Consider the following 25,192-nt stretch of genomic DNA (forward strand, 5'->3'; position numbering starts at 1 on the left):
AATAATTATTTATAAAATAGGGCAGATCAGAGGCAGATGTGGGATTTTTCTAGATCAGGGGAGATACTAGGGCCACAATTGGCACAAAAGGACCAGTCACATATTCAACAGCCACAATTCCTGATTTGGTAAGGTCCACATATCACTTCTTGTTTACTGTTGGCTCTATAGCTTTTGGGCACAACCACAGAAATGTATTTTGAAACTTTTCCTTGTTCAAACACATTATGTACTTAAAAAAAGCTTAGGAAAGAAAAATTCCCAATAAATTCTGATCTTTAGTGCTCGTGTTGCTAGTAATGTTGGTACTTTCCAGGCCCCGCCTCTGGATCTGCCCCTGGAGCAGCCAAATTATGGCTAGCTTTAATCAATTTGTGCTTCATGTCAGTTTCAGTGTCTCAAACACACAAACAGCTTGTTTTATCTGCATCATTTCCAGTTAGCGAGTTTATTCCAGTGGCTAACAAGCAAGCCTGTTTTTGTTAAATATTGCACAACTGTTGCTGAGATGTTTAGAGGGGAAATTGACCCCAAAACGTTTTGACAGTGTCGATGTAAACTCGTGTGTCATCATTTTTACCATAGAATATTATCTGTTTAATAATTATAACTGTCAAGTGGAGTAGTTCTGTCTTTACCTCTGAAATGAAGTGGAGCAGAAGTATAAGATGGCATGAAATGAGGATATTCAGGAAAAGTACAATTTACTTTAATTGTAGTTACAGTACATGAACGTAGTTTCAAGCACCTGCTTGAATTAAATACAGAGTTTAGATTCAACCACTTTATCTCAGCAGCAGTGGTTTGGTCAGTCAGGGGAGATCTTTCCATCTCTACTCTGTTTTCAGGAACTTTTTTCTAAGCAGGGCTCTATTCAACTCTGCACTTTCCCCCCCTCCTGAAGTCCAAGGACATTAAGATGTGCTCAGAATATCAAGCAGCCCTCTGGGCTTTACCCCAAAAGGATAATTTGGTGAGTGTTACACCTGCCACCCTGCGTCCGCTCAGATTCATAGCCAGCGCTCTGCGAGTAACTAGCTACTGTATGAGCGGGTGAAATACCAGAGGGGGCAGAAATGTGAGGGCAACGTGGCAACAAAACGAGGGAGATTTTGAAACTCGAAGGGGCCCCTGCCGCCCTTTAAAGCACTGTGTGACGAGAAAGTTAATAGGTGTCAGAGTGTGGTTAATATTTAACGGTTTCCCATGCAATATGCATGAACCAAGGTAACAAAGTGTGAAAATAGTCCTAATTAACACAACTGCTTCCTTTTTACAAGCACTAACATGTTGCTGAGAAACACAGCAAACGATTTAAGCGTCTCTCCACTCCTTGAATTCTGCGGCCCCTGGACACTTTAGAGGAGAGTGTGTGTGTGTGTGTCTCTGTGTGTGTTTCTGTGTGTGTGTGTGTGTGTGTGTGTGTGTGTGTGTGTGTGTGTGTTTATGTTGTTGACGATATCGTTCCCTCTGTCCGTTCAGATTATACGGAGGAGCTGAGGTGTGTCATGGCCAGTGTGGACCTGCAGGTTCTCATACACACTGATCTGTGTCATCATTACCTTCCGACCGAGCAGCCCAGCCCGGGGATCTGACCGCGCCTCCCCTCCCTCTCCCCCTCCCTCCCTCCCTCTCCCCTGGGTGTCCCTCAATCCTGGGCCCACCATGGGAGGATGCTTCTCCAAACCCAAACCAGGTAACCAAGACATTTCGTCACACTCACACATATCTCTCTCAGTCTGGTTAGCTGGTCAAACACCAAACAGGCAGCATGTCAGCTTGTGTGGAGAAAAAAAACAGATGCTTAGATGTGACGTTAACATGGGGTTAAAAAGGTGTTGAAACCCCTCTATGGTGAGTAGCCGACACGTGTTGTTGATTGTGTAGAACTGTGGCAGTGGCAATGGTGTTGAAATAATTATCACAATATAATAATGATTTCTCATATATAAATATATATATCTCACAATATGAAACTGTTTGCAAATCCACTTAAAATACTGTGATCAGTAAGACATGTTTACATCAGTGAACTGTGTGTGTCTCTTGTCTGTTACATGACCCCTCTTCATATTCATAACTTCTCCTACTGCTCAGAGTCATTCATTCGGACAACAGACGTTTGCAGAACAATAGCATGACAACATCCCATCATCACATTGTGAAAGTCAAGACCACCAAAGCCTAATATCAGCTTGGATTATATCAGGGGATAGTTTGTAGACTATGAACCTGAGTAGTAACGTCTACTGTTGGTGGATCAAAGTTTAAGTCTGGAAACTTGTACATGATAATATGGAGACACTATGAAGGCAGACCCTACCAACAACTGCTCAGAGGCTTTAGAACAAAATTGTTTTCCAGTTTTTATTGAATAATTTAGAAGTGCACAGGTAAACTGGAAATAAAAAAAACTAGATCACTAAAACATGAAAATTTACATATATGCAGTATATACAGTTTGTTCAGTTGACTCCTTTTCCAAGCTACCAAATCCTGTTATTCGTGTCAGCCTCTGTTTGCTGCACAGCACTTTGTGTGGGAGGTCAAGAGGATTTAAAAATGATACATGAATTTTAAATTCTGACACTATGTGCGGATCCATGTAAGTGCTTGCTGGGAGTTAGCTAACAGGCCTCAGTGCAGACGTGCAGGTGATAGTGGGCACGAGGAGCTGTTCATAGAGTCTGAGATCAAATCATCTGCTCAGTTCGTGACGTGGAGGTGAAGAGAGAAAGATGAAGTGATGTCTGTGTTCAGGTGACAGAGGCGGCTGACTATCAGGCCTACGAGGAGTTTGTGTGTTTGACATTATGACATCATATGGAGAAGTGTTTCTATTCTTTAGCCCAGTGTCATTAAATGGAAACATTATTAGAAGAGTTCGTCAGTGCAGATCGATAGAACAAAGTACTGATCTGAAAGTTAAAGAATCTCTTCTATGAAACTTATAATCATCATGAGGATGGAGGATTTATAATAATATTCAATTGAAGTTTATTCAAGAAAAGAGTAAGACAAGCAGAACACAACAGATACATATCTCCTTTTAAACACATCAGAATATTTTACTGTAGATGTTAAGGTATGGTTAGTTTAAGATTATTCTCACAATTCATTATTTTATAATTGATCCAGGTTGTGTAACTTGGACATTGAGAACATCTCAATCACCATCCCAGGGCAGATGTCACTTATATTTTCAAATTGTACTCTTGAAGCATTAGATTAATAAAGATAATGTATCTTTCTATATGATAGCATTTATCTTAGGCCTAATCTAAGCCTCAGTCTGAAGTGTGAAGTATAACTCCTGATGAATATACCATTCAGAGTAACTGGTCACATTTAAGTGTAAGTGGGAGTAAATTAGCACCGTGACAGGACCTACAGGGGAGTTCTTGTAGATATGGCACATTACCCTCTTCATTTGCATAAAAATGTAAAATGAAGAAAAATGTAAAAGTGATGCCTGAACTCCGACGCTATTAAAGTAAAAGCATCACAGAAAATGCTTCGTGCTGATCAGGATATCATTTTATTCCGAGTGATTTTAGCCACAGCTGTTTCAGCAGCAGCATCAAGAGATTCTCTTCAGCTGTGGAAAGCTTTCTCTTTTTCTTTTCTCCTGCAATTGCACGGCCACTTTGATTTTCCATTGATTTTAATTAAGACTCGCTCAGCAGGAGAAAATTCCTGCCAGATTACTGTGTAAGCACATTTTTCCAGCCCAACAGATATAGCCCGCTGCAGTGAAAAGTGAGTTACACAACCAATCCTTAACGTTCAGAAATATAAACAGCAGCACATCACATGTCATTAAAGAAAAGTGAATGTCTCCTAAATATATAGATAGACTTTGGAAATATGAATAAAAAACAGTGGGTTGAAGAGCTACTCTCATGGGTTCTGTGTTTATGTCGCATTCTTTAATGGGAATCTCATTATTCATGGAATTATAGCTGCATTCAAAGGGAACATTATCATCTAAATCATATTCTCTAACATGAGATGAGAATTTAAGCAACGTGGTGGGGAATTAATAATGTATCATTAGTTTAAAATATACTGGTAAAACTTTCAGTTACAGTCTCCATCTTTGTGTTTTTACAGTCACACAAGTAAACTGTAAAACACATTTAATACTCACATTCTGACTGTTGTAGATCTTGTCATGAAAACATAGGGTCTAAGAAATGTGGTTTCCGGAAACTGCATCCTCTGGTATAGCTGCACACCCCTACTCTTAACTGGTGAATATGAAAAGCAACAGTGTTAGATCATTTCTGCCACTGCTTTGCATATGAATGATCTGCTGCTATAATATAATATGATATAAAGAATGTGTGCTAGAAAATGTGGATTTATGTTGAAGTGCAGTGGAATGGTGTGTCTGTGATCCTAAAGCAGGGAGAGAAAAGGAAGCTAATGTTTCCCTCACACATTTCTCCCTTCACCTGCTTCCTACTTTCATTTGTTTCAATCGTGGAGACGTCAGACTCAATTTGTCCCTGAGCAGTAAACGCGTCTCTCGGCTGAAAGGCAAATTACTCCTCCCAGTCACTGGAGCAGGACTGTAATAATATAACATCACAGATATACAAGAATAATGAGGCTCGAAATACTGGTGATTGGTAGCAAATATGACTACAGCAGATTTTAAATTGAGAGCTTTACATCCTCATCTTTACAGCTGATGCTACCAACAGGCCGTGTGTATTCAGATGTGTTCTAAGTGAGATGTGTCTGTGTTGTGCAGTTGAAGTTAAAGTGGAACTCTCTCTCCTGGAAAAAGAAAAAGAGGTGGACGGGCTATCCCCCAACGGGAAAGCGAGTCCCTTCGCCGACTGCAGACCCAACGGGGCCCTGGGACACGGCTCTGATGACGACTCCACCCCGCTCCCCCCCTACCACAAGCCACGGGACTACGTGGAGGCCTCTGTGTGTCACGTTAAGGATCTGGAGAATGGACAGTAAGAATATGAAAACTTTCTTTCTTTCCCCCACAACACAGAACACACAGTCCCACACACACATGCATGCAGGGGTTATTAAAATGATGTGCACAGCTTTGATTTTAATCACATCAACATAAATATTTCCCATGAAAAATTAAATAAATTTAGAGGCAGTGACTGGATTATATTGTTTGTCCAGCAGAGAGCGCTGAAAAGCTCAGATTTAACTGTAAATTAAATCCAATCTTCACTTTATTTAAAGAAGGTAAACAAGGCATTTTTGCTCAATAATCATTTTAATCATTTCAAATTTCATTATAATGCTTAAATCTAGAAAAGCTATAACAGTAGAAAAACTACAGAGGAATCAGTGAATCTGTGAAGCCCCTCAATAATAAAATCTACAATTCTAACATGAAAAAACATCAGCCCCATAAGCTACTGTTCATACCAGAACCAGTGAGGCCGAAGCAATAACCCCACGTTTGTATTCAGGGTGTTTTCTGTCAGTGGTTTAGTTTTACCGAAGAAGACTGAATCATTGGTTCTGTGAAAATTCTTAGGAAGTCTTGCTGTAATGGCTGCTTTGACTGTTTCAATAGACAGATAGATAGATAGATAGATAGATAGATAGATAGATAGATAGATAGATAGATAGATAGATAGATAGATAGATAGATAGATAGATAGATAGATAGATAGATAGATAGATAGATAGATAGATAGATAGATAGATAGATAGATGCACTTTACCTTTATTTGGTAACACCTCTTTGTTTCCGTGTGATTGACAGGATGCGAGAGGTCGACCTGGGAAGTGGCCGAGCTTTGTTGATCAAAGAACATGGGGAGTTCTCCGCCATGGGACACAAGTGTCCACACTACGGAGCGCCCCTCGTCAAAGGTGAGGGATCTCTTCTGATTTTGACATTGGTACAATAGTTAATATACTGTCATATATTTGATTGACTTGTCATTTCCTGTTGCGTAAGGTGTGCTGTCGAAAGGACACGTGCGCTGTCCCTGGCACGGTGCGTGTTTCAACATTGCAACAGGGGACCTGGAGGACTTCCCTGGCCTGGACAGCCTGCCCACCTTCCAGGTGACCTTTCCCCCTGGTGTTGTAACGCCTTTTTATGTCCCTAAGCACCGTGTAAGAAAGTGTACACGTCGCTCATTGTTGTTTGCTCCAGGTCAGAGTTGAAAAGGACAAGGTGATCATTCGTGCAAACAAGCAGGTAACCAGACGAGGAATGGGAGATTTTCTTTTTGCAGGGTAATAAACGGAGCACCTGCTTGACCCGAGATCTTTCTCCAAACATTTCCAGGCTCTTCTGTCACAGAGGAGGTCAAAGCCCATGTCTCGATGCTCAGCAGTCATAAACTCCAGCACAGGCTTCAGCCACGTTCTCATCATTGGCTCAGGTGTTTTTCTCCCTCTTCATTTACAGTTCTGTCTATCTATCTATCTATCTAGTGTCTCACAGTTGAGCCTTAACTTCAGGATCGCCTCAAACAACTCTTTCCTTGTCTGCAGGTCCGGCAGCTTTGGTGTGTGCAGAGACACTGAGGCAGGAGGGCTTCACCGATCGTATCGTCATGTGCACCATGGACAGGCATCCGCCGTATGACAGGACTAAACTGAGTAAGGTTTGTACACAGCCCCCGACCACTTATCAGCTGAGACACAAGTGACTCTGCCAACAAAGTTACGTAACACACTGCGGAGGAGCTGCTGCGGTCAGTAGTGCTGAAACCAGAGCTCTCTGGGGAACAGCTTACAGCAGCAGAGCTGTGAAGAAAGTGGTTTCTGTGGAAGTTAACTGACATTACATTGGTGATTCAAAAATAAATGACTTAGTGGAAATGGCATTATTTTTAATTCATATTGACCGACTGCTTTGTCGTCTCAATGTCCAATGACAGTTAGGTATCATTTAGGTGGTTGTTGGACTCGCTTCACTTCCACTATGTTTCTGTTGGACCACAAGTTGAACAGGGAATCTCTGACAGCAACAACACCACTAGGCACGGCCCCTGGCAAAGCCTGGTTGGCGAGAGGGGAGTCCGATGTTACCTACACACGCTGGCAGCTGGCCAATCAGAGCAGACTGGGCTTTATCAGGAGGGGGCCTTTAAAGAGATAGGAGCTAAAACCAAGTGTTTCAGACAGAGGCTGAAAAGAGGAGCTGCAGCCATGTGCAGTTAGAAGACAGTGATGTGTTTCTGAACATTCAAGCATGTAAACAATTTTAAGAAATAATCAAAATATTAATTATTAACCTAAATATGAGCATATATGTCTTTTATGAGTTGAAAGGGGAAGTTGATGCTTGAACAAAGAAAAGATAGATTCTTCTTTGTTCTCAGCACTAACTTGCAAACCCTCAGTCTCTCGACAGCACAGCAGAGCAGCTGAGATTGCGCTCCATGGACTTTCTGCAGGAGCACGACATTGAACTGCTCACAGAGAAGGAGGTGAGGGGTGGAAAACACTGATTCATTATGGTTAATGACATGAGGATGGGTAATGGTCCTTATAGTCTATCTAGTAATTTCATTCATTGAGGATTAATCATGGCTTTTAAAGTTTTTAATATGACATTTAAGCAAGCATCCAACCTGCTAACTAACCTGCTCATTTCAGGCTGTAGCGATAGACGTGAAAACACGATCTGTGACATTTGAAGACGGCCTGAGGATGGAGTACAGGAAACTCTTTATCGCTACAGGCAGCAAGTAAGAACACTATTTTTGATAATTTACTGAGATTATAACTATATAAACTGACACTTCCATTTCCTTCTTGAAAGACCCATACCAATGAGCTTCAGAGGCAAAGACGTCAGGAACGTGTTTCACCTCAGGACGCCTGACGATGCTAACAGCATAGCGAGGCTGGCCAACAACAAGAACGCCGTGATTGTCGGAACGTCGTTTGTCGGTGAGAAAAAGACACATTCAAACGTGCTTTGCTTATTTCAGATTAAAGTTAGTGTTTCATCACCACAAACGGCTTCAGCCTCGGCAGTAGCTCATTTATCATCATTTATCATCATCTATACGGGGGTTTGAAAACTCTGTCTCACAAGTTTTCCAAGGTCTTTCACAGCTGGGTTCTTCCTCTTGTGCTGTACGTTACAGATCACAGTCACCCATCCACACACATTCACAGAGCTCTTGCTATACGTACACTTACAAGAATTTTCTTTCTTATCAGAGGGATAGTTAACCCCAAAATGTAAATGAACTCATTACCTACTTACCACTATGCCGGTGGAGCGGTGGGTGAAGTGTTTGAGTCCACAAAACCCTAACTTCAGGAGTAAACAGCACTGCAGCCAAATGCAAAACAATTGAAGTAAATTCTTCAAACATAACAAAATAACAACAAAAACACAACATACCTTAACATTGCTCCTGTGGTGTCATCCAAGTGTCAGCAAGCCCTGACTTTGCTGTTGTTCATCTGTACACATTTTGCTACTCCATTCATTCATCCAGGTTTTTCCTTTAATTCTGTGTCACTTTGCACCGTGTACAACATGCGTTAATGGTTTTTTGTTGTGTTGGCAGGTATGGAGGTGGCTGCAGCTCTAACTGACAAGGCCCACTCGGTCTCTGTCATAGGGATCGAGTCCGTCCCCTTTAAAAAAGCTCTCGGGGAGAAAGTAGGGAAAGCCATAATGAAGGTAGGGACGCACTCCTGGGAAATCAAGCTTTTTAGCACATGAAGCATCCCTGCATCCTATCATCAGCACTATCCCTGAGATACTAGTTAAGATGCAAATCATGTGTTTCTGGTCAATACTGCAGACGCCACAAAGGGGAGTGTAAATCTCCTCTTTAGCAGTGACCGATCTTGCAGGCATAAGGACATCCAGCCGTGAGTTCTCCCTGTTTTTGTATTAACGTGTGCGTGGTGTGTTCTGTCTCTGCAGCTGTTCGAGGCCAACAGGGTGAAGTTCTACATGTTGAACGAGGTGTCAGAGATGATTGGCCATCATGGACAGGTATTCAGAAAGTGAGAGAAACAGCATGACATGATTCTCGGAAGCACAAACCTCCTCCTGTTCAATATGCAGTGAAGATGAGTCTGATTAGAAACACAAGTGATTAAAGCAATTGGGGGACGTGTGGCAACTTTAAATCCACTGGAAATGTAATCTCCAACTATTGCTGATTAGAAATTGTAGGTTAAAAGTCAAAGCTCAAGGTCACTGTGACCTTAAAAGACATGTTTGGGCCATAACTCAAGAATTCATGCACTAATAATGCAACGTTTCCCACAAATGTTATTGTATGTACAAAAGCTGAAAGGTCAAATTCACTGTGACGTCATCCGTTTCTACATAATCACATGCTTACTAACTCAGGAACAAAAGGGCCGATTCTGATGATAAACTTCATCTTTTCTTAGTAAATCTGTTAATTGAAATTTCAAATCACACATCGAATAATTTCCCATATCAGAACCCAACACTCTATACATTAGAGTGAAATAAAATAACACGGATTCAAAGATAGACAAGAAATTAATAAATAAAGTAATAAAACAATATGTGCAAGACCATTGAATGAACTGCTCATATGTGTCAGGACCGATATTCCAAGTTTATTCTACAGAGTCCCTCCACTCCTTTATTGGACCATTGAATAAAATGGTGAAGGCTACATTTATTCCACTGTGTGGTAAACAGGGTGTAAATTGGAACAGTGGAATCATTGCACCATTTTATGTGACACCACAGTTTTCCCGCGTAATGATGTAAGGACAAAAAGAAGCAAACTGAAAGCGGGGCTCTGTTTTTCATGTTTCACAGCTGAAGGAGGTGTTGCTGAACAGTGGGAAAGTCCTGCGGGCTGACGTGTGCGTCATCGGAGCAGGTGATGTCAGACATGCTCTAAACTCCGTCTCCTTTCTGCAGTGATATATTGTTACAGTTCATGTGTGTTGCTGCGAGCTGTGTATTCAACTGGACATTATGTAAACGAGTCCTCTCTCCCGCAGGAAGTGTTCCTGCGACAGGCTTCGTGAAACAGAGCGGCCTCCACGTCGACTCCAAGGGCTTCATCACTGTCAACAAGGCGAGTAACAGCAAACTGCTCCGCACCAGCAAAAGTGTTCATTCCATTTTGTTTTTATTTATTTATTTATTTCCCCCCTTCAGATGATGCAGACGAATGTTGATGGCGTCTTTGCCGGGGGAGATGTGGTGATGTTTCCTTTCTCGCCACGCAACAACAAGAAGGTGAACATACCTCACTGGCAGATGGCTCACGTACATGGTGAGTGTGTGACTGCTGGATCTAAAGCTCCAGTGACTTATTGTGGCGATGGTGTCCTGTACATGCTCAAATACAATATCAGATTGAAAAGGTATATTTTTTCTTCCCACCCTGACTGACAGGAAGAGTGGCAGCTCTCTGTATGATGGGCCGACCCACTGAGATGAAAACGGTGCCTTACTTCTGGTCCGCCATGTTTGGGAAGACCATACGCTACGCAGGTAGGTCTGAGGTCAGCGCTCTGAGGCCGACGTGCTGCCAGACAAAGGGGTTGAAAAGTTGCAGCTGCCTTCAAACTGTCAAACTAAACACAAGTAGAGACCTGATCCAGTGTGAAGCCTGAACTCATTGTTTTTTATTTCTATTGGTGAAGGTTATGGAGAAGGATTTGATGATGTCATTATTCAAGGAGATCTGGATGAACTGAGATTTGTAGCTTTCTATACCAGGTAAACTTTTTTTTACGATTGATTGTTACTTCATCGATTACACTAGAATATTATAAACAAAGCAACATTCTTTTTAACTGTATTTGTGAAGTAATGTTTAGAATTTGTTGTGATAAATGATTGTTTCTCTTTGTCTCATCTTGTGCTCTTGCTATAGGAGTGAGGAGGTGGTGGCTGTTGCCAGCATGAACTATGATCCCATTGTGTCCCGTGTGGCAGAGGTCTTAGGGTCCGGAAAGACGATTAAGAAACGAGATGTGGAGTAAGTCTCCTTCCCAGAAACTGTTCACGTTTACAATAGCCGTTATGTTCTTTAGGTGTTCTCAAGTTTTACTGTGAAGAAAACAAACAAAGTCACTCGACGAGCTGTGGAGCTTGTGACGTTGGTCACATGGAGAGTATTATACAAGCCAAACGAATTGACTTTGAAAAGAGTCAGAGGCCTGAAAAACAATCACAGCAGTTGTTTTCTTCATGAGTGACACTTGGTGGTTAAATAACCTCCTGATCATTGTGTAATTTAGTACTAAGTAGGAATGATAGGCACAAACAGTTATGAGACGGATGTCTCAAGTAATGTTAGGTTATATTTCTAATTTGTTTGCTTTTAACAAAGAATACAAAAATATATGGTGTATACATATTTATGTTGAGGTTATAATAATTTGGGAGCAGATGGAAAAAAAAGTTGTATCTACCGACAATAACAATACAATATTGGTGTAATCATAATTAATATGGGTTAGGGTAAGGGTTAGGGTTAGGGTTAGGGTTATGACCTGTATAAAGTGCTGCTATATTGCTATTACTCCACTCTACTGTAAACGTCTGTATATTTTGTCTCTGTGTGTTGAGGGTTTGATTTGACTGTAGTGTTCTTCATGTCTTTCATTTCTAATAATGCAAACCCCATAAAAATTGAAGGATGTTAGCACGACTTGGCAAGTACGGAAGAAATACAAACTTTTCCTCTTTTCCATTTCACTCATAATGAACACATGCAGGAAACCATCACTGAGGGACTTGATGAACGTGTGTGTACGATGTGTCTCATGGATGTTTCTGTCTTGTAGGACTGGAGACATTTCCTGGTTGATCGACAAAGGCACTCAATGAAGGGCCAAAGTCCACTGGACACCTTAATATGGACACTTATGGTGCTGAGACACTGAGCAGCTATCCCAGTCTGGACACACTCTCTATCTGAAACACACACACAGGGTGCAGGACCATGTTGGCGTGAGACACACTCCCCTGAGGACAACACTGAAACTTGCTTGTGTTCCTGAGGGACATTATAACGTGACGTACGGAGCCGTGCACGATCTGAACACACACGGACGCTGTGTCTGCAGGTCTTCATACCATCATGTTGTCACGCACCACAACAAAGCAACACTGCTCTCAGCCTCTGTGCTGCAGCGAGATGTATCTACCTGTACACTTTGTTTATAAGACGCCAGGGACAGGCATTGGCATTTTTTGTACAAATAACATTGTATATAGCTATAATCCTGAATGCACTGTAACAAATATAAGAGCATACAATTGGAACTGAGTTGAAAAGGAAGTTTTAAATATCAGAGTTGGTTGTATACGCTTGAATACAGACCCTAGATCTGCATGGTTTCACTTACTGTAACAGGAGATAGGGAAACGGAAATAGGCCCCTTACACAGAGATATTTCAATGTGAATGCATCAGCAAACACAAGGTTATGTCTGCAACAAGTGAGCAGAAACCTGAATGCAGCTTGAACCCTAACCCAGCAACTCACTAACACACACAAACACACACACAAGCAGCGCTTTACAACACACTACACACTCTTCTTATTGGTTGCCTTGCTCATAGATTACACAAATGAAATTCTAATCATTCTTTGATTGTACACTAGTGCTTGCACAGTAGAATCATGTGTTTTCCAACAGATACCACTCCATTAGAAAAAAATCTATTAGTATTTAAAGGTTAGTTTTGATAGCTGTAACATCCAGGGACTTTATTTGTTACCATGTCAGGGAACTGAGGTTTGAGGCCTGGATGTACTAGGGTTACTGGTCCTTTCTCAAGCAGAAATTAATTTGTTGTGTTAATATGTATTTTCCCCCCAGTTATTGTAATTTCACAGTCTCTTATATTTAGGATTGCTTATAATGTGCCGAAGGGCTTCGAAGCAGATGCTTGATTACATCGTGGTGAGCTGATGATCCCAGAACACTTGAGCTCTGACATCACATTTTAGAAAAGCATCGTTCTTCCTACAGATGAGCCTGGAACGGCATTTTTATAACTAAAACTTTGAAATAAAAGTCTTCCAACAATAACCATTCGGTGTTTCTTACAATCATCGTGTGTTTTTGACTTTAATAACCACAAAAAAAAGAAGTATAAGTATAAAATGTTTAATCGCTTTTAAGGGAGTTACAGTGAGTTTGCATATTTCTTTATTTGAGGCTTGTTTATGAAATAAAGTCGCTAAACAAGCCAAATGACTTCAGGTTCCTGACAATGTAAATATGTATCTAGAAAATTACATAATATATAGATTTAATTTTCACAAATTTGTAAATTTAGAAACTTATAAAACATGAAGTCCCTAAAGAGGAGGACACCCGGGACACCTGGCATCTAACACACACAATACAAACGGACATAGTTCTCAATAATATTGCAAACAACCAGTCGAGATGTTTCTGCATTTTGGGGGTAAAAGGTGGGGGGGCACTGATCCAACAATCCTTTACTGATACCTCAAATCAGGGTCTCAGCCAATACGGCTTATTTATCCTAGTTTACAATCTGTCAGCCAAACATCACTGGATGAATGTAACTGGAAATTAAAACACTAACTAATCTAGTTAAAACTCTGGATAAGTCACAGCATTAAAAGTTAAGTATCAGTCAGATTTGGACAAGATCTGCATTATTGGATCAGTGTGTCCCTTGTAAAAAAAAAAAAAGCTCCTTAAAAATCACCTTGAGGTGAATAAATATTTCTACAAACACTGGAGTGAAGGCATTACATGGTGTTTTTGGACAACACGAGGGATTCATTAATACAACTAGGAGACACACATCAGTGCAGGGACTAACTGTTAACCAGTTGTAGTTTGACTGTACTAATCACACAACAAAACTGTAGAACATTCTTTGGAGGCAGGAGGGAGTTTGCAGCTGTAAATCTAAATCATCAAAATTATGTAGAACAATGTCCAACTCTGTTGCCTGAGTGTTTTCACAGCATTGGTTATTGCAGTTATTGCAAACAGTCAGAATGAAAAGACATTCTTGTATCTTGACAGACGACATGACACGACAGACGTCAGGACGGTGCAGTGAGATCTGTGGTCCACGATGAGAACAACACAATGACGATTGTTGTTAATAGCACCTGCAAGTTGAAGAAATTAAAATGAAAATGAAAAGTCAATTTGTAAACACTCCACTTCTCTCTAATATAATTTATGCTCTAAAAAATATCTATTCACATTATGATAAACAACTACAATCACAGTTTCCCCTGAACTCAATGACGGAGGCACTTTTTCATTTTTAATCAGATCTTGAGATGATGATGATGATGATGATGATGATGATGATCTCGTCTGCATCAGAGGTTCCATCGGCCGACTGAGGAAACAGAAAATACTGATCATTAGAGATAGAAATCAAGGAGTATATAAAGAAATAAAGAAATTACGCTTTGATGAGTCATTTTTCCACAAAAAAAACCTTGAAGCAATATGTCAACAAATCGATGGACCACTTGTCTTCAGCCTACCTGGGGTCAGAGGTCATATTCTTCTGCACACTGCTGGAGGTACCATTCATACAATTTACCCTGTGGAGCAAAATGAACTGTGTGAGATTCACAATTGTGATGTAAAACAACGCTGACATTTGTGTTACTAGTAAGTAGTTACACTTTTGTTTTGGGTCTTTAATAGAAAACAATAACACAATAAACTGAGCTTAGAGCTGATGCTTCAAACTAAAATTAAAATATATATTACAGCAGTCTTAATGTTTGTAAAATCGAATAAGGATTTAACCTTCTTGGTTTTGACAATATCCTGGATATAATCGTTGTACTCAGTCATCACCCTCTTCTCCTTCTTCGTCAGAGTCTTGTTCCGTTGGCTGAGGATGAAGAGCATTACAACAATGTTCAATCACAATTCCAAAAATCACTTCCTCTATGTGTGTGGGTAGAAATGTGGGCGCATGTTTAATTTGTGTACCTTTGTGATATTTAGACATTGGTTTAAGTTTAAGTTCCGTTTGTGTTCTTACCCTGCAAAATACTTTGATAGGAAAAGCAGGAGGTAACAAAAAGCCCCAAAAATGATGACAAACAAGACTTGTCCGTCCTCTGGTAACCAGTCCCATAGATATATCACAATTCCCTGTGAGGCACATGTTAAACAGGCTGTCAATAAAGCAAGATCACAGGTAATAAGTACAAAAACAAAAAAATAGAAGTTGTTTTGCTACAATGTTATTACTTTATCTATCAGCTGTCACTCTCTTCAAATGTAAAAATGTTACTTTGACTTACTGTGAAGACAGTGAGGGTCTGAGCTGGGCCCTCACCCAACAGCTCCCCCAGCTGCTCTGTGGAGAAGGTGCTCACAATGAAACTGAGGATGAACAGGAAAGGAAGGAAAACGCCCAGAGCCCCGCACAGGAAGGAGCGAAGACGCACACGTTTGCTGTGAGTCACATCAGCCCTGCACGTTCACACAGAGAAACAGGGTTTAAATAGCACGTTTACTGCACTGCATGATGTAATATCTCCTCCATACTCATGAGGTAGTGTATGTGCCCATTTTGCATTAGAATAAATTCGCTTTAGCAGGTATGATGCCATGCTGTAAGTCAAGAGATGTCAAACCTGTCCTGGGCCAGTCTGCTGCTGATGGTGGAACAGATAAGGTCACAGTCTTTCTCCAGCTGGTTCAGGGTCTTCTGAACGGCCTGGTTGATGGTTTTCTCAATAGTCAGGCAAATCCCGTCGATCTGGTTCACACACCTGCTCGGCTACACAACGCCAAGGCTCGTAAGTGCGTCAGTTTAACAGTGAACACACAAAACATCGCGTGCATCTCAAAGAGCGAAGGCCTGGAAACTGCCATGAATAATCCTGAGGGGAGGGTGACTGACAGCCATATAAACTGCAGTGAGGATACACTTGCTCAGCAAAAATAAATTGGAGGTCAGGGGGGGATGCACAAATCTAACATGCGGAGCAGAGCTTTGAGGCTGTAGATCACAAAATGGTGCAACAATAATTCAGGTCCGGGGCTACTGTTGTCAAAAGGTGGCCGATCAGAGGGCATGGTTTACAACCCCTGTTCACCCTGAGAGTGGATAACACTCTCAGGCCTCCTTCTGCAAAATGAATCATCCTGTTCCTGGCCATCAAGGGCCACAAGGAAACCTGGGGGCAGAGAATTTACATTCAAGGATAATCAATGACTGCTCAAGCCCCAGGGTGGAGGAGAGCTTTAATTCCAGGCCCAAGACTTGAGATCTGAGGGAAACACCCACTAGAGTATGTAAATCATCTCAGTATTAGATGGTTAATCAGTTTGTAAAACTAGAGGAAGCAAGAAGATCCCAAATGGAATTACTACTGAAAAATAACTAGTAAAAAGACAATTACCCTCTGCGGGTTGGGGATGTAAATTGTTGGCATATCAAAACCACATTTGTTGAGACCTGGACAGCGACACAGTTCCTGGACAATCTGCATCATCACCCTCTGCCGAAAGAATAAAACATTGCAAGTCTACCTTTTACCGAGTCAAATCAATCAAAAAATGTCATGTATGGAGTGAACTTACCTGTCTATCTGTTTCCTTCCCAGCTTCATCTGCCTTACTCAGGTAGAACAACACCTTGTCTCCACATTTCTCACTTAGCTTCTCCACGATGTTGAGCGTGCGCTTGCACAGCGCCTGGCCCATCGGGTCGAAGAACACAAATATCAAGTCTGCCTGTTCTCCTGCACGGAAAAAGAAACAAGTCAGTCACCAGAGAATCCCAACCGCTCAGCACTGGAGTAACACGAGTTGGAACTGTCAAACCATACCCAACCAGGTGATGGCGCTGTTGACGTTGAAAGGGTAGACCATGTCTCCATCCACCAGACCCGGAGTGTCCACAAACGTCAAGAGGCTGAACTTCTTCTGCTTGGAGGTGGAGATCTCCGCCGACAGGTAGTCCATGACACCTGGAACATACAGATGCGGTGTGTGCACGATCGCCTCCACAGAAACAAAGATGCTAAATGAAAAGCTTGAGTCCCTGCAGAGAAGGTGCCACCTCTAATGACTTTATTATCAGGAGCTACTAGAAGCCGCAGTACAGTCAATACTTGGAGACCCGGGGGAGACGCAGCGGCATCAAAGATCAAGAGCTTTTCTAAATTCAGCTTTGAAGGATTTATGCCTTTATAATCAAATGTCTCCAACATGCATTTGAGCTGTGAACATGCACGAGCACAAGTCTTAACCCGATTGTTTTTGTGAAAGGCAGCAGCAGCGGCCACACCCTCGCACCTTCAATATTAACACAGGAACACGTCTGACACGTCTTGGGTTTTACACCGTGCGCTATGCGGAGAGATGTGTTGTCATGGTTACACACAACAGCTCTTCAACTGGCAGCTTTAGTGGGGGCTGTGGGACGTAAAGCTAGCCAGTGAAGAACGACTGTGAGGCAACGCACTGGGAGGCTATGACTCTCCGCAACAAGTGACTAATTGAATATTAATATAAACAAATCCCATCCTCCCTTCACACACACATACAAACGCTTACATGCACACACACACACACACGCCCGAGATAACACTGAAGCTGTTTCATAGGAAGAGGCAGGTGTCAACGACGTCCAGCACAAATCCCATCCTTGTGCTGCAGCGAGCTGGTCCACTGCTGCTGGAGCACATTAGCATTCCCTTGTGTTCCTCTTACACCAGCGGGGGTCATAATATCAATGCATCTTCCTGCTATCACATGGCTTTAAAGTGCAATCCCATTATCTATCAACATATCGAGACATCTCTGTTATGTGCAACATGGCTAAAAGCCTCTAAGAGATGATATCTGTGCAGACGTCATGGAGAAGCTCTATGGTTTATCCTTCAGTTAGTCACGATTGTTCAAAACATACACATGCCAATGTTTGCATTGCTAAAAAAGACAAAAAATAGCAACTTTGAAATCCTGCTGATTCCCCAGTGTCTCCCGAAAGCTGCAAAGGAAACAGGAGCGATACTCGCCCATGGGTGCTAAGCTCCTCAAGTGGCTGTAACTGAGAAGGCTACACCAGAGATCCTGTGCACGAGCAAAAGGGCAAAGGCTGCAATAACACTCTGTCGACCACAACTTAAAAAGAACTTCATGACAACAGGTTAATAAGATTAAAACAAAACAGTAAGACACAGTAAGATATCCTGTAAAGCAACATTAAGAAGTATTTCCAGTGAGACCAAAGTGTGTGACAAGCAGCTGCTCCCACGTAAGGATATGTTTGTCGCTTTTCTGATGAGTCATCCTCAGCCGCTGTGACACCTCAACAACTGCCAGAGTCATGGTGCATATTTCCAGATGCAGAGATGAGAGTGAAATAAAAGGACTCCGGTGTTTCGGCAGCAGTGGATTGAAGGTGCAGCGGGGCTCGGGCCTGCAGAGTGGAGCTGTGGCTGCTGGAGTCTGGGCTGTGCCGTCTCTAATGGCCGTGACATATCTGAGAAGCTCCTCCTGACTCCACTGCACTGCCGTCGACGGGGCGTGTGACTCACGCGCCATATCGTGAGCGCTCCGGTCCGCACCCGGTGAACCCTCACTCTCTCTCTCTCTATACGCTCACTGTCAAGCCACACACATTACTGTCTCCCCCCCCCACACACACACTGATGCTCCCACTCAGGCAGCAGGCACACCCAGGCTTTCTGCACGACCACCTCAGCATCCAGGGGCTCCTGACGCACGGAGAGCTGAGAGCAATTCGCTTCAAAACAACATGCCACTAAACACGGCTCTTTTATGTGAGAGTAATCTGGGCTCACAGATCTCAGGAGCGACTGGCACGAACCTGATTAGAGGCGAACAGGGGGTCTGCTTTATAAACAGAAACTTGATACGTCAGGACTGTGACTCAGCGTTGAGTCATCGAGGTGAAGCACCTGCAACACGACCTCAAATCACAAAAGACCAGCCTGACCTGAGACCATGTAACCCATAAATAACACGTCATGAGCAGAACACGGTGCTAAACAGCCCACAACAGCTGCTGATGTTATCGATTAAATAAGCATTTTATATTGAGTTAGCTTTATTTACAATAGCAAAAGCACTGAAAGGGACAACCCTGTGTCTGCAGCTCGTAATTACATTCATCTCCTGTCCACTTTTCCATTGCTTCTGCAGCATCTCCTGCTGTTAGAGCAAATCTGAACACTCAGCCGTCTCTTCATCCTCTGAACTCTTTCAGCGTGATGCCAACAGAAGAAAAGTATCAATAGAAAAGACACAAGCATGTGTATGTATGTGTTATATGCGTTGGCATTCATTAGGAGGCTGTAGTCAGGTTAATGAGACTGGGATGTGCACGCAGGATGTGGGGCTGATTTTATTATTGGATTCAAAGGTTTGAAATAGGGAGGGAGATCCAGTAGCACTAGATTTAGTGAATAAAGCTAAACTGTTGTACTATGTGAGATCTTTAGACATGTTTCTGTCATCCTATTAGGAAATTTGTGTGCATATAGCATCAATACAGGAATATGAATATGGAGTACAGGATAAGAAGCTGCAGTACAGTAGCTAGGCCTGGCTTTGCTCTTGGCAGCAATCCTACTGCATGTGCAGTAAGATCGCTGTGAATAGTGTCCTGCACTGGATGCTAAAAGAAGAAGGAAGTCTTACCTTTGAACTCAAGAAGCGGTCGAAAGTGCGGGTAGAGATGTAGCGTTGCATTTCCCTGTGAGAGAGGAATACAAGACAACGTGAGAAAGACAAATACTACTCTGCAGTTTTTTTTCCTGAGCTCCCAGCCCTGTAAAATGGAGTCCTCCCTTCCTTCAGTACTTGGTCTTGTTCTGCAGCTCAGTACACCTGCTATAAGCTCTTTCTGTACCTAGAAGATAATGCTTCCACTCTGCAGTCCTGCACTGCAAATATATTATTCATCTTCATCACCTTCACCACAGCAGGATATGAACAGAGAGGCAGAGGAGGGAGAGGTTGAGAGCGGATAGAGAGACAACTCTCTTCTCTCGAACCTGTTTATATGCTCCAAAGACGCCTCTGTGTGTGCGGTGGTGTGTGTGAGCAGGGGTGTGTGTGTGTGTGTGTGTGTGTGTGTGCGTGCGTGCGTGCGTGCGTGCGTGCGTGCGTGCGTGTGTGTGTGCGTGTGTGTGCATGTGTGTACACAACAAAGCGTCTCACTGGAGCAGCATACAGAATGAGAAATCACCACCGACTGAGGGAGTGCCTTCACTTCACTACACCCTGACACCGGGCCTATCGCTTCATCGACCTTTATGACTGACGGCAGCTTCTGTCCCCGTTACTGGAGCTCAACATTCAAACCTGACAGAACCTGTCTGAATATGTATTACTGTTAATCTACAAACACTGATCACATATTCAGGCAATCAAACTGAACCCGCCAGGTTTAATCCAGGTTCCATTTTCCAGCATCAGTTGGTACGGCTTCATGGGGCTTTTTATCAGATCCTACACACACTGAATACTAAGTGCTAACGCAACAGTGCTGGACATGTTCTCGTGCTGTTCTTACCGTCAGTGATTCTCTTTTGCGGCCGCTGGTGATGAAGGTGAACCCCTGCGTTTCGATGGCAACGCCTGTTTTCTGGATGTGCTCTTCCACATACCTGAAATGACAGCAATCGGGTGTCGGGTGTGATTTACATTCCAAACATGGTTTCATTTCTAATATTGCATTTATAAGTGCACCGGGTCTGAGTCAGCAGCTTAGGGTGATTAAAAGCAAAGTATCAAAAACGTACATTTAAGAGACTCTAACGATACGGGGGGTTTTCCTCGATAACTGATCATCGCTAAACCAAACTGTGGTCGATTCACTTTATGTCTCTCGACTAATCCATCAATACTTCAAGCACTCATTCCAATAAACTAGGCTGCTGCCTGTGTAAACACTAAAACACAACCTGCACAACTTCAACCCCAAAACACTCACAGACCCTGAGAACCCCCCACCCCCACTTTAAAATATGATTGACAGCTGTGCTCTTCGTGGAGGTTTTTTCAAACCCCTACCTGAACTCAACTGAGGGGCATATCTCTGCTAGGTTAGACAGTTTCTGAAAAAACAAATCTGGGTGATGAAGACTATTTTAGGATAATCGTCGAATTAGGCCATTATTGCCAGTGTTGCTCTCAATTAACGTTCAACGAAACAATGAGCAACAAAGCATGAATAACAACCAACTGAATCTATCTGTCTTTACTTGTCAACTTTGTAATTCCTACAAATAATCTACAAAACTGATTAATTTCATTTAAACACAAGAACCATTTAAAAAAGTCATGTATTCCAATCATAGTCCTGTCACAAAGAAATCTCAATCAAGAAAGGTCATAGTGGGATGGTGCCGAGCTCATTAAAAACAGGATGTATTACCAATTAATGAAGGAGCTCTTCCCTGCTGAGTGGTTTCCCATTATCATCACAATGATCTTCTTTCTGGGAGGCAGGAGGCGCACTCCGAGGCTGCTGGCGATCTTCACCAGGCCTGGAAACACACACACACACACACACACACACACACACACATATATAATAAGGCATATTGCAATAACGTTAACACTTTATTTTTAATCATTTCAAATTATTTCAGGAGAATCTCAGTTATTTGGTGAAATATACATGAGAAGAGACATCGTTCAACAAATATATTTCCAATAAATACTTGTGTTTACCTGTAATATATTACAGTTGCTTTTCAGAATTTGTCTACAGGCAAGCAGTGGAATTTATGTGGGATAAAATCAAGAGTGATTTTTTTCATCATTACATTACATTTCATTTAGCTGACGCTTTTATCCAAAGCGACTTACAATAATTGCATTCAACCCCGAGGGTACATACCAAGAACGACAAGAATCAAGAAAGTAAAATTTCTTCAAAAATACAAATTGCTATAAGTAAGTGCCATTTAAGTGCTACTAAAGTGTTAGTTTCCAAAAGTTGTTAGTATTTTTTTTTATTTTTTTTTTTTATTCAAGGTATAGTCAGAAGAGGTGTGTTTTTAGTTTTCGGCAAACAAAGTGGGGCTGAAATATTTTTTGTTTGACAGAAAAAAATGTTTTTATGTACATATATTGTTTTTATATCTAAACATTCTCTTGATCCAATTAATACAAATGACAGAACTTGTTATTTTTTTCCATTATCAAGCATTATCGTGATATCTGCGGTTCTTCAAGAAATGTATATCTTTGGTAAATTAACAAATTACATAGTGCCCTCTAAGAAACGTACAAGGGTAAAGGGTGGAAGAAGTAAAGCTCAGGTGTGAAATTTCAAATTTACTTCACGCTCTTATTTTGTCTGTTGAACAATTTCTTATAATAATCTGTTGTTACTGAAGTGAAGCAGCTATACTCCTCATGAGAGACTCCTGTTTATGTTAAAGCAGAGATATTAGAACTATTAAACTGTAATAACTATAAGAGGACATGTAATAAAGCACCTCCGTCAAGTGCTGTGGCTACACACAGAATGATCCAGTGAACTGCACAGTATCAAGGATCAACTGACCAGGAGCACAGCCAGAGGCCCGAGGCGTGGGCGGAGTCCAACTGCTGTAACTCTGTTTAATCTGTTGACATTTTTTTTTTTTCTACAGAAAGATTCAAAACTCTAAATGACAAAACAGACACACAAATTGTCAGCAAGGAGATGGAATGGAGCTTCCACAAAGAACCCCAGAAACTCATGACAACTACACACCCAAATAAGTACAAACATGCACATAATGAACAAACAAAAACAACACAATTACTACAAAGACACAATTAAGTAAAAGAGACTCAAAATAACAAAGAAAGAGACTGAAAAAGACAACAGCCGACAGTCAAAGGGATATTGCTGTTCGGTTGGGGCTGGGTGGGGCTGGGTGATATTGCCAAAAGATAAAAACGTTTAGATAAATTTTTATCATGTTAACCCCAACCAGTCGCTGCAGATGGTTGCCCACTCTGGGCTGGTTCTGCTGGGGGATTCTTCCAGTTGACGATCTCCACAGTCGCCAAAGTGCTGCTCATTGTTGGAAGTGTTGCTCTATAATATTTAAGGTTGTGTGAACACTTTACTAATCTGAGGTAGAATATGCATGTAAGCAATACATTGGTATTTAACTTTTGTTATATTGTATTGCTATTGATGAAAAATGTATTGCAATAATTATGGTTATCGTTTTATCACCCAGTCATAGGCCTTTTATTAACTTCTTGAAAGAGGTTATGTTTTCATCTGCTGCTCAACCAATTTCCACCAAATTGTGTGTGTGTTGGGGGGGGCGGGGGGTCCCAGAACCCAATCGATTCGGATGCAGACAAGAATCCAGGAAATGTTATTTACTTTCTTTCTTTAATGGTTTGAGATGAGATGTTACTTCATGGATCTAAAAATAAGTCAGGCATGACTGATATTTATGATTGTGTTAACTTCGGTAAAGATCAAAATAAAAATCTGTGTCATAAGGGTATATGTTGCATATGGATGTTGATTCCTGAGTGATATAGTCTTTTTAGATCAGAGTGGCTTCATTATCCGTCCATGGACCATACACTGTGGTTATTATTTAGTAATACCTGTAAAAAATATCATTAATTCGTCTGGTCCAGACACTGAACGGTTTATAATAATAATAGCGTTATATTTGTGTCGTGTTTGAAAGTAAAGCATTGATTCATAAAGGGGAGAGAGAGCAGCCACACCACCACCGTGTTACAATGTCATGTGAGTGACACTGACAGGCAGCTGCAGCTCACACACACACACGCACACACACACACACAAACACAAACAAACATATAAAACACATAATACACACAGCAAATATAACACACAGACACACACATTATAAGAGCAGCTTCTCTCCTGCAGCACAAACTTCAGCCTGAGCCCCTCCTGTCTCTAAAGTTATATATCAGCACAACCAGGTGTGTGTCTGCTTCACGGTCCTAACTCGGACTAACTCGGGCGCTGACTCGGGTTAAACCCGGGTGGTGTTATTTACCTTGGTCGCTGTCCACATACAGACTGTGGCATTCCTTCAGGATCCTCTCACTGGGTGTGGTGATCGCGGACTCCAGCGGGTTGGCCACACACCGGTTCTTTCTGGACGACATGATTCCACCGTGCCACCAAACACCACCTCAGCTGTTCCCTCTCACACCAGGGGAAGAGTTTCACTGCTGCACAAAGGCTCCGCCGTGCGGATGAAGCGCCCCCGTGCGGTCACCGTCTGCCAGGACACCAACTGTCAGACTGACCAGGCTCATCCGCAGTGGTTTTTCAGTGTGTACGATTTAGGTGAAGGGAATCTATCAGAAGATATTGAATATAAGATAATCGTTGTTGTTTTTTCACTAGTGAGTTTCATACAAATTGTAAACAAATTCTGTTTTCCTTACCCTAGAATTAGCCCTTTATATTCAAATAATGTATCCTTTCTACGGGGCAGCCATGTTTTTAACAGTAGCCCAAACAGGACAAACTAAACCCCTTTGGAGTTTTTTTCACGTTTGGAAGGGGGGGATGAGGTCAGGGGTATTTAATTGCAACATACAACTTCAACTTCAGATATCACTAAATTCAACACACTGAACCCTAATCCCGAACACAATGTTTGCCTTATTTTTAAGATAGACCTGACAGCTGGATACACAACACATGCTTGCTCAAGTTTCAGCAAAACATAATATATATATGTTCATGAAATTGAAATATATAAAGCCACTGTTGTAGGTATAATCATGTTTTGACTCTGCTGAAGTAAAAGTAAATGTAAAAGGTAGAGACATTGAAATACCAAAGTAAAATACAAGTACCTTAGAAAAGTACAAAAGTATCCTACGGTGAATGTAATTAATTACTTCCAACGTTAAATTATCGCCATGTCGTACACAGGAATCCTGAAAACTTTTTTTATTGTTTTGTTAAGCCTCCCACCACTTTGGGGAGTTATGCTGCTGTACACAATATATATGTATTTAAGCTACTCTGCAAGTTAAAGAATCTTAAAAAAATTAAGACAAGCAGAGATTGAGGTTATTGTAGTAGAAAGGTGGCCTCTGAGTGATCACACAATGGACAATAACACACAAACACTTTTTCTGAAGTCTCACAAAAATCATTTATAAAGTCAATGCAATCCTTTTCTGGGAGACCATAAAAAGTATATATTTTGTAGGTTTTGTTATTGTGAAT

General features: G+C 41.6%; 2 protein-coding genes across 3 annotated transcripts; one reads left to right on the forward strand and one right to left on the reverse strand.

Moving 5' to 3' along the window:
* The first annotated feature begins 1,603 nt into the window (after positions 1-1,603).
* On the forward strand, positions 1,604-13,005 carry LOC133945656 (apoptosis-inducing factor 3). 2 transcript variants are annotated; one of them, XM_062382050.1, is made up of 20 exons: positions 1,604-1,696; positions 4,760-4,973; positions 5,753-5,862; positions 5,951-6,060; positions 6,152-6,196; positions 6,287-6,383; positions 6,496-6,608; positions 7,350-7,436; positions 7,606-7,697; positions 7,772-7,902; positions 8,535-8,650; positions 8,900-8,971; positions 9,782-9,845; positions 9,970-10,046; positions 10,130-10,247; positions 10,370-10,468; positions 10,621-10,696; positions 10,854-10,958; positions 11,621-11,641; positions 11,770-13,005. In XM_062382050.1, exons 1-20 carry the CDS (start codon positions 1,666-1,668, stop codon positions 11,810-11,812), a joined length of 1,821 nt encoding a protein of 606 aa, XP_062238034.1. In that variant the 5' UTR covers positions 1,604-1,665; the 3' UTR covers positions 11,813-13,005. The 2 variants fall into 2 exon arrangements, with proteins under 2 accessions (XP_062238034.1, XP_062238035.1); XM_062382051.1 differs by lacking the exon at positions 11,621-11,641 and having other exon boundaries at positions 1,606-1,696.
* An 80-nt stretch (positions 13,006-13,085) lies between these two features.
* Positions 13,086-24,146, reverse strand: si:dkey-98f17.5 (uncharacterized protein LOC569123 homolog). Its single transcript, XM_062382053.1, has 13 exons — positions 24,000-24,146; positions 21,377-21,488; positions 20,513-20,606; positions 19,636-19,690; positions 16,794-16,934; positions 16,546-16,706; positions 16,365-16,463; positions 15,594-15,739; positions 15,258-15,429; positions 14,993-15,105; positions 14,752-14,839; positions 14,481-14,540; positions 13,086-14,329 (listed from the first exon to the last, which is right to left on the reverse strand). The coding sequence occupies exons 1-12, from the start codon at positions 24,109-24,111 to the stop codon at positions 14,487-14,489; spliced, it is 1,347 nt and encodes a 448-aa protein (XP_062238037.1). The 5' UTR covers positions 24,112-24,146; the 3' UTR covers positions 13,086-14,329; positions 14,481-14,486.
* Positions 24,147-25,192: the final 1,046 nt, after the last annotated feature.

Source organism: Platichthys flesus, chromosome 3 (genome assembly GCF_949316205.1).
Source record: "Platichthys flesus chromosome 3, fPlaFle2.1, whole genome shotgun sequence".
Taxonomy (NCBI): domain Eukaryota; kingdom Metazoa; phylum Chordata; class Actinopteri; order Pleuronectiformes; family Pleuronectidae; genus Platichthys; species Platichthys flesus.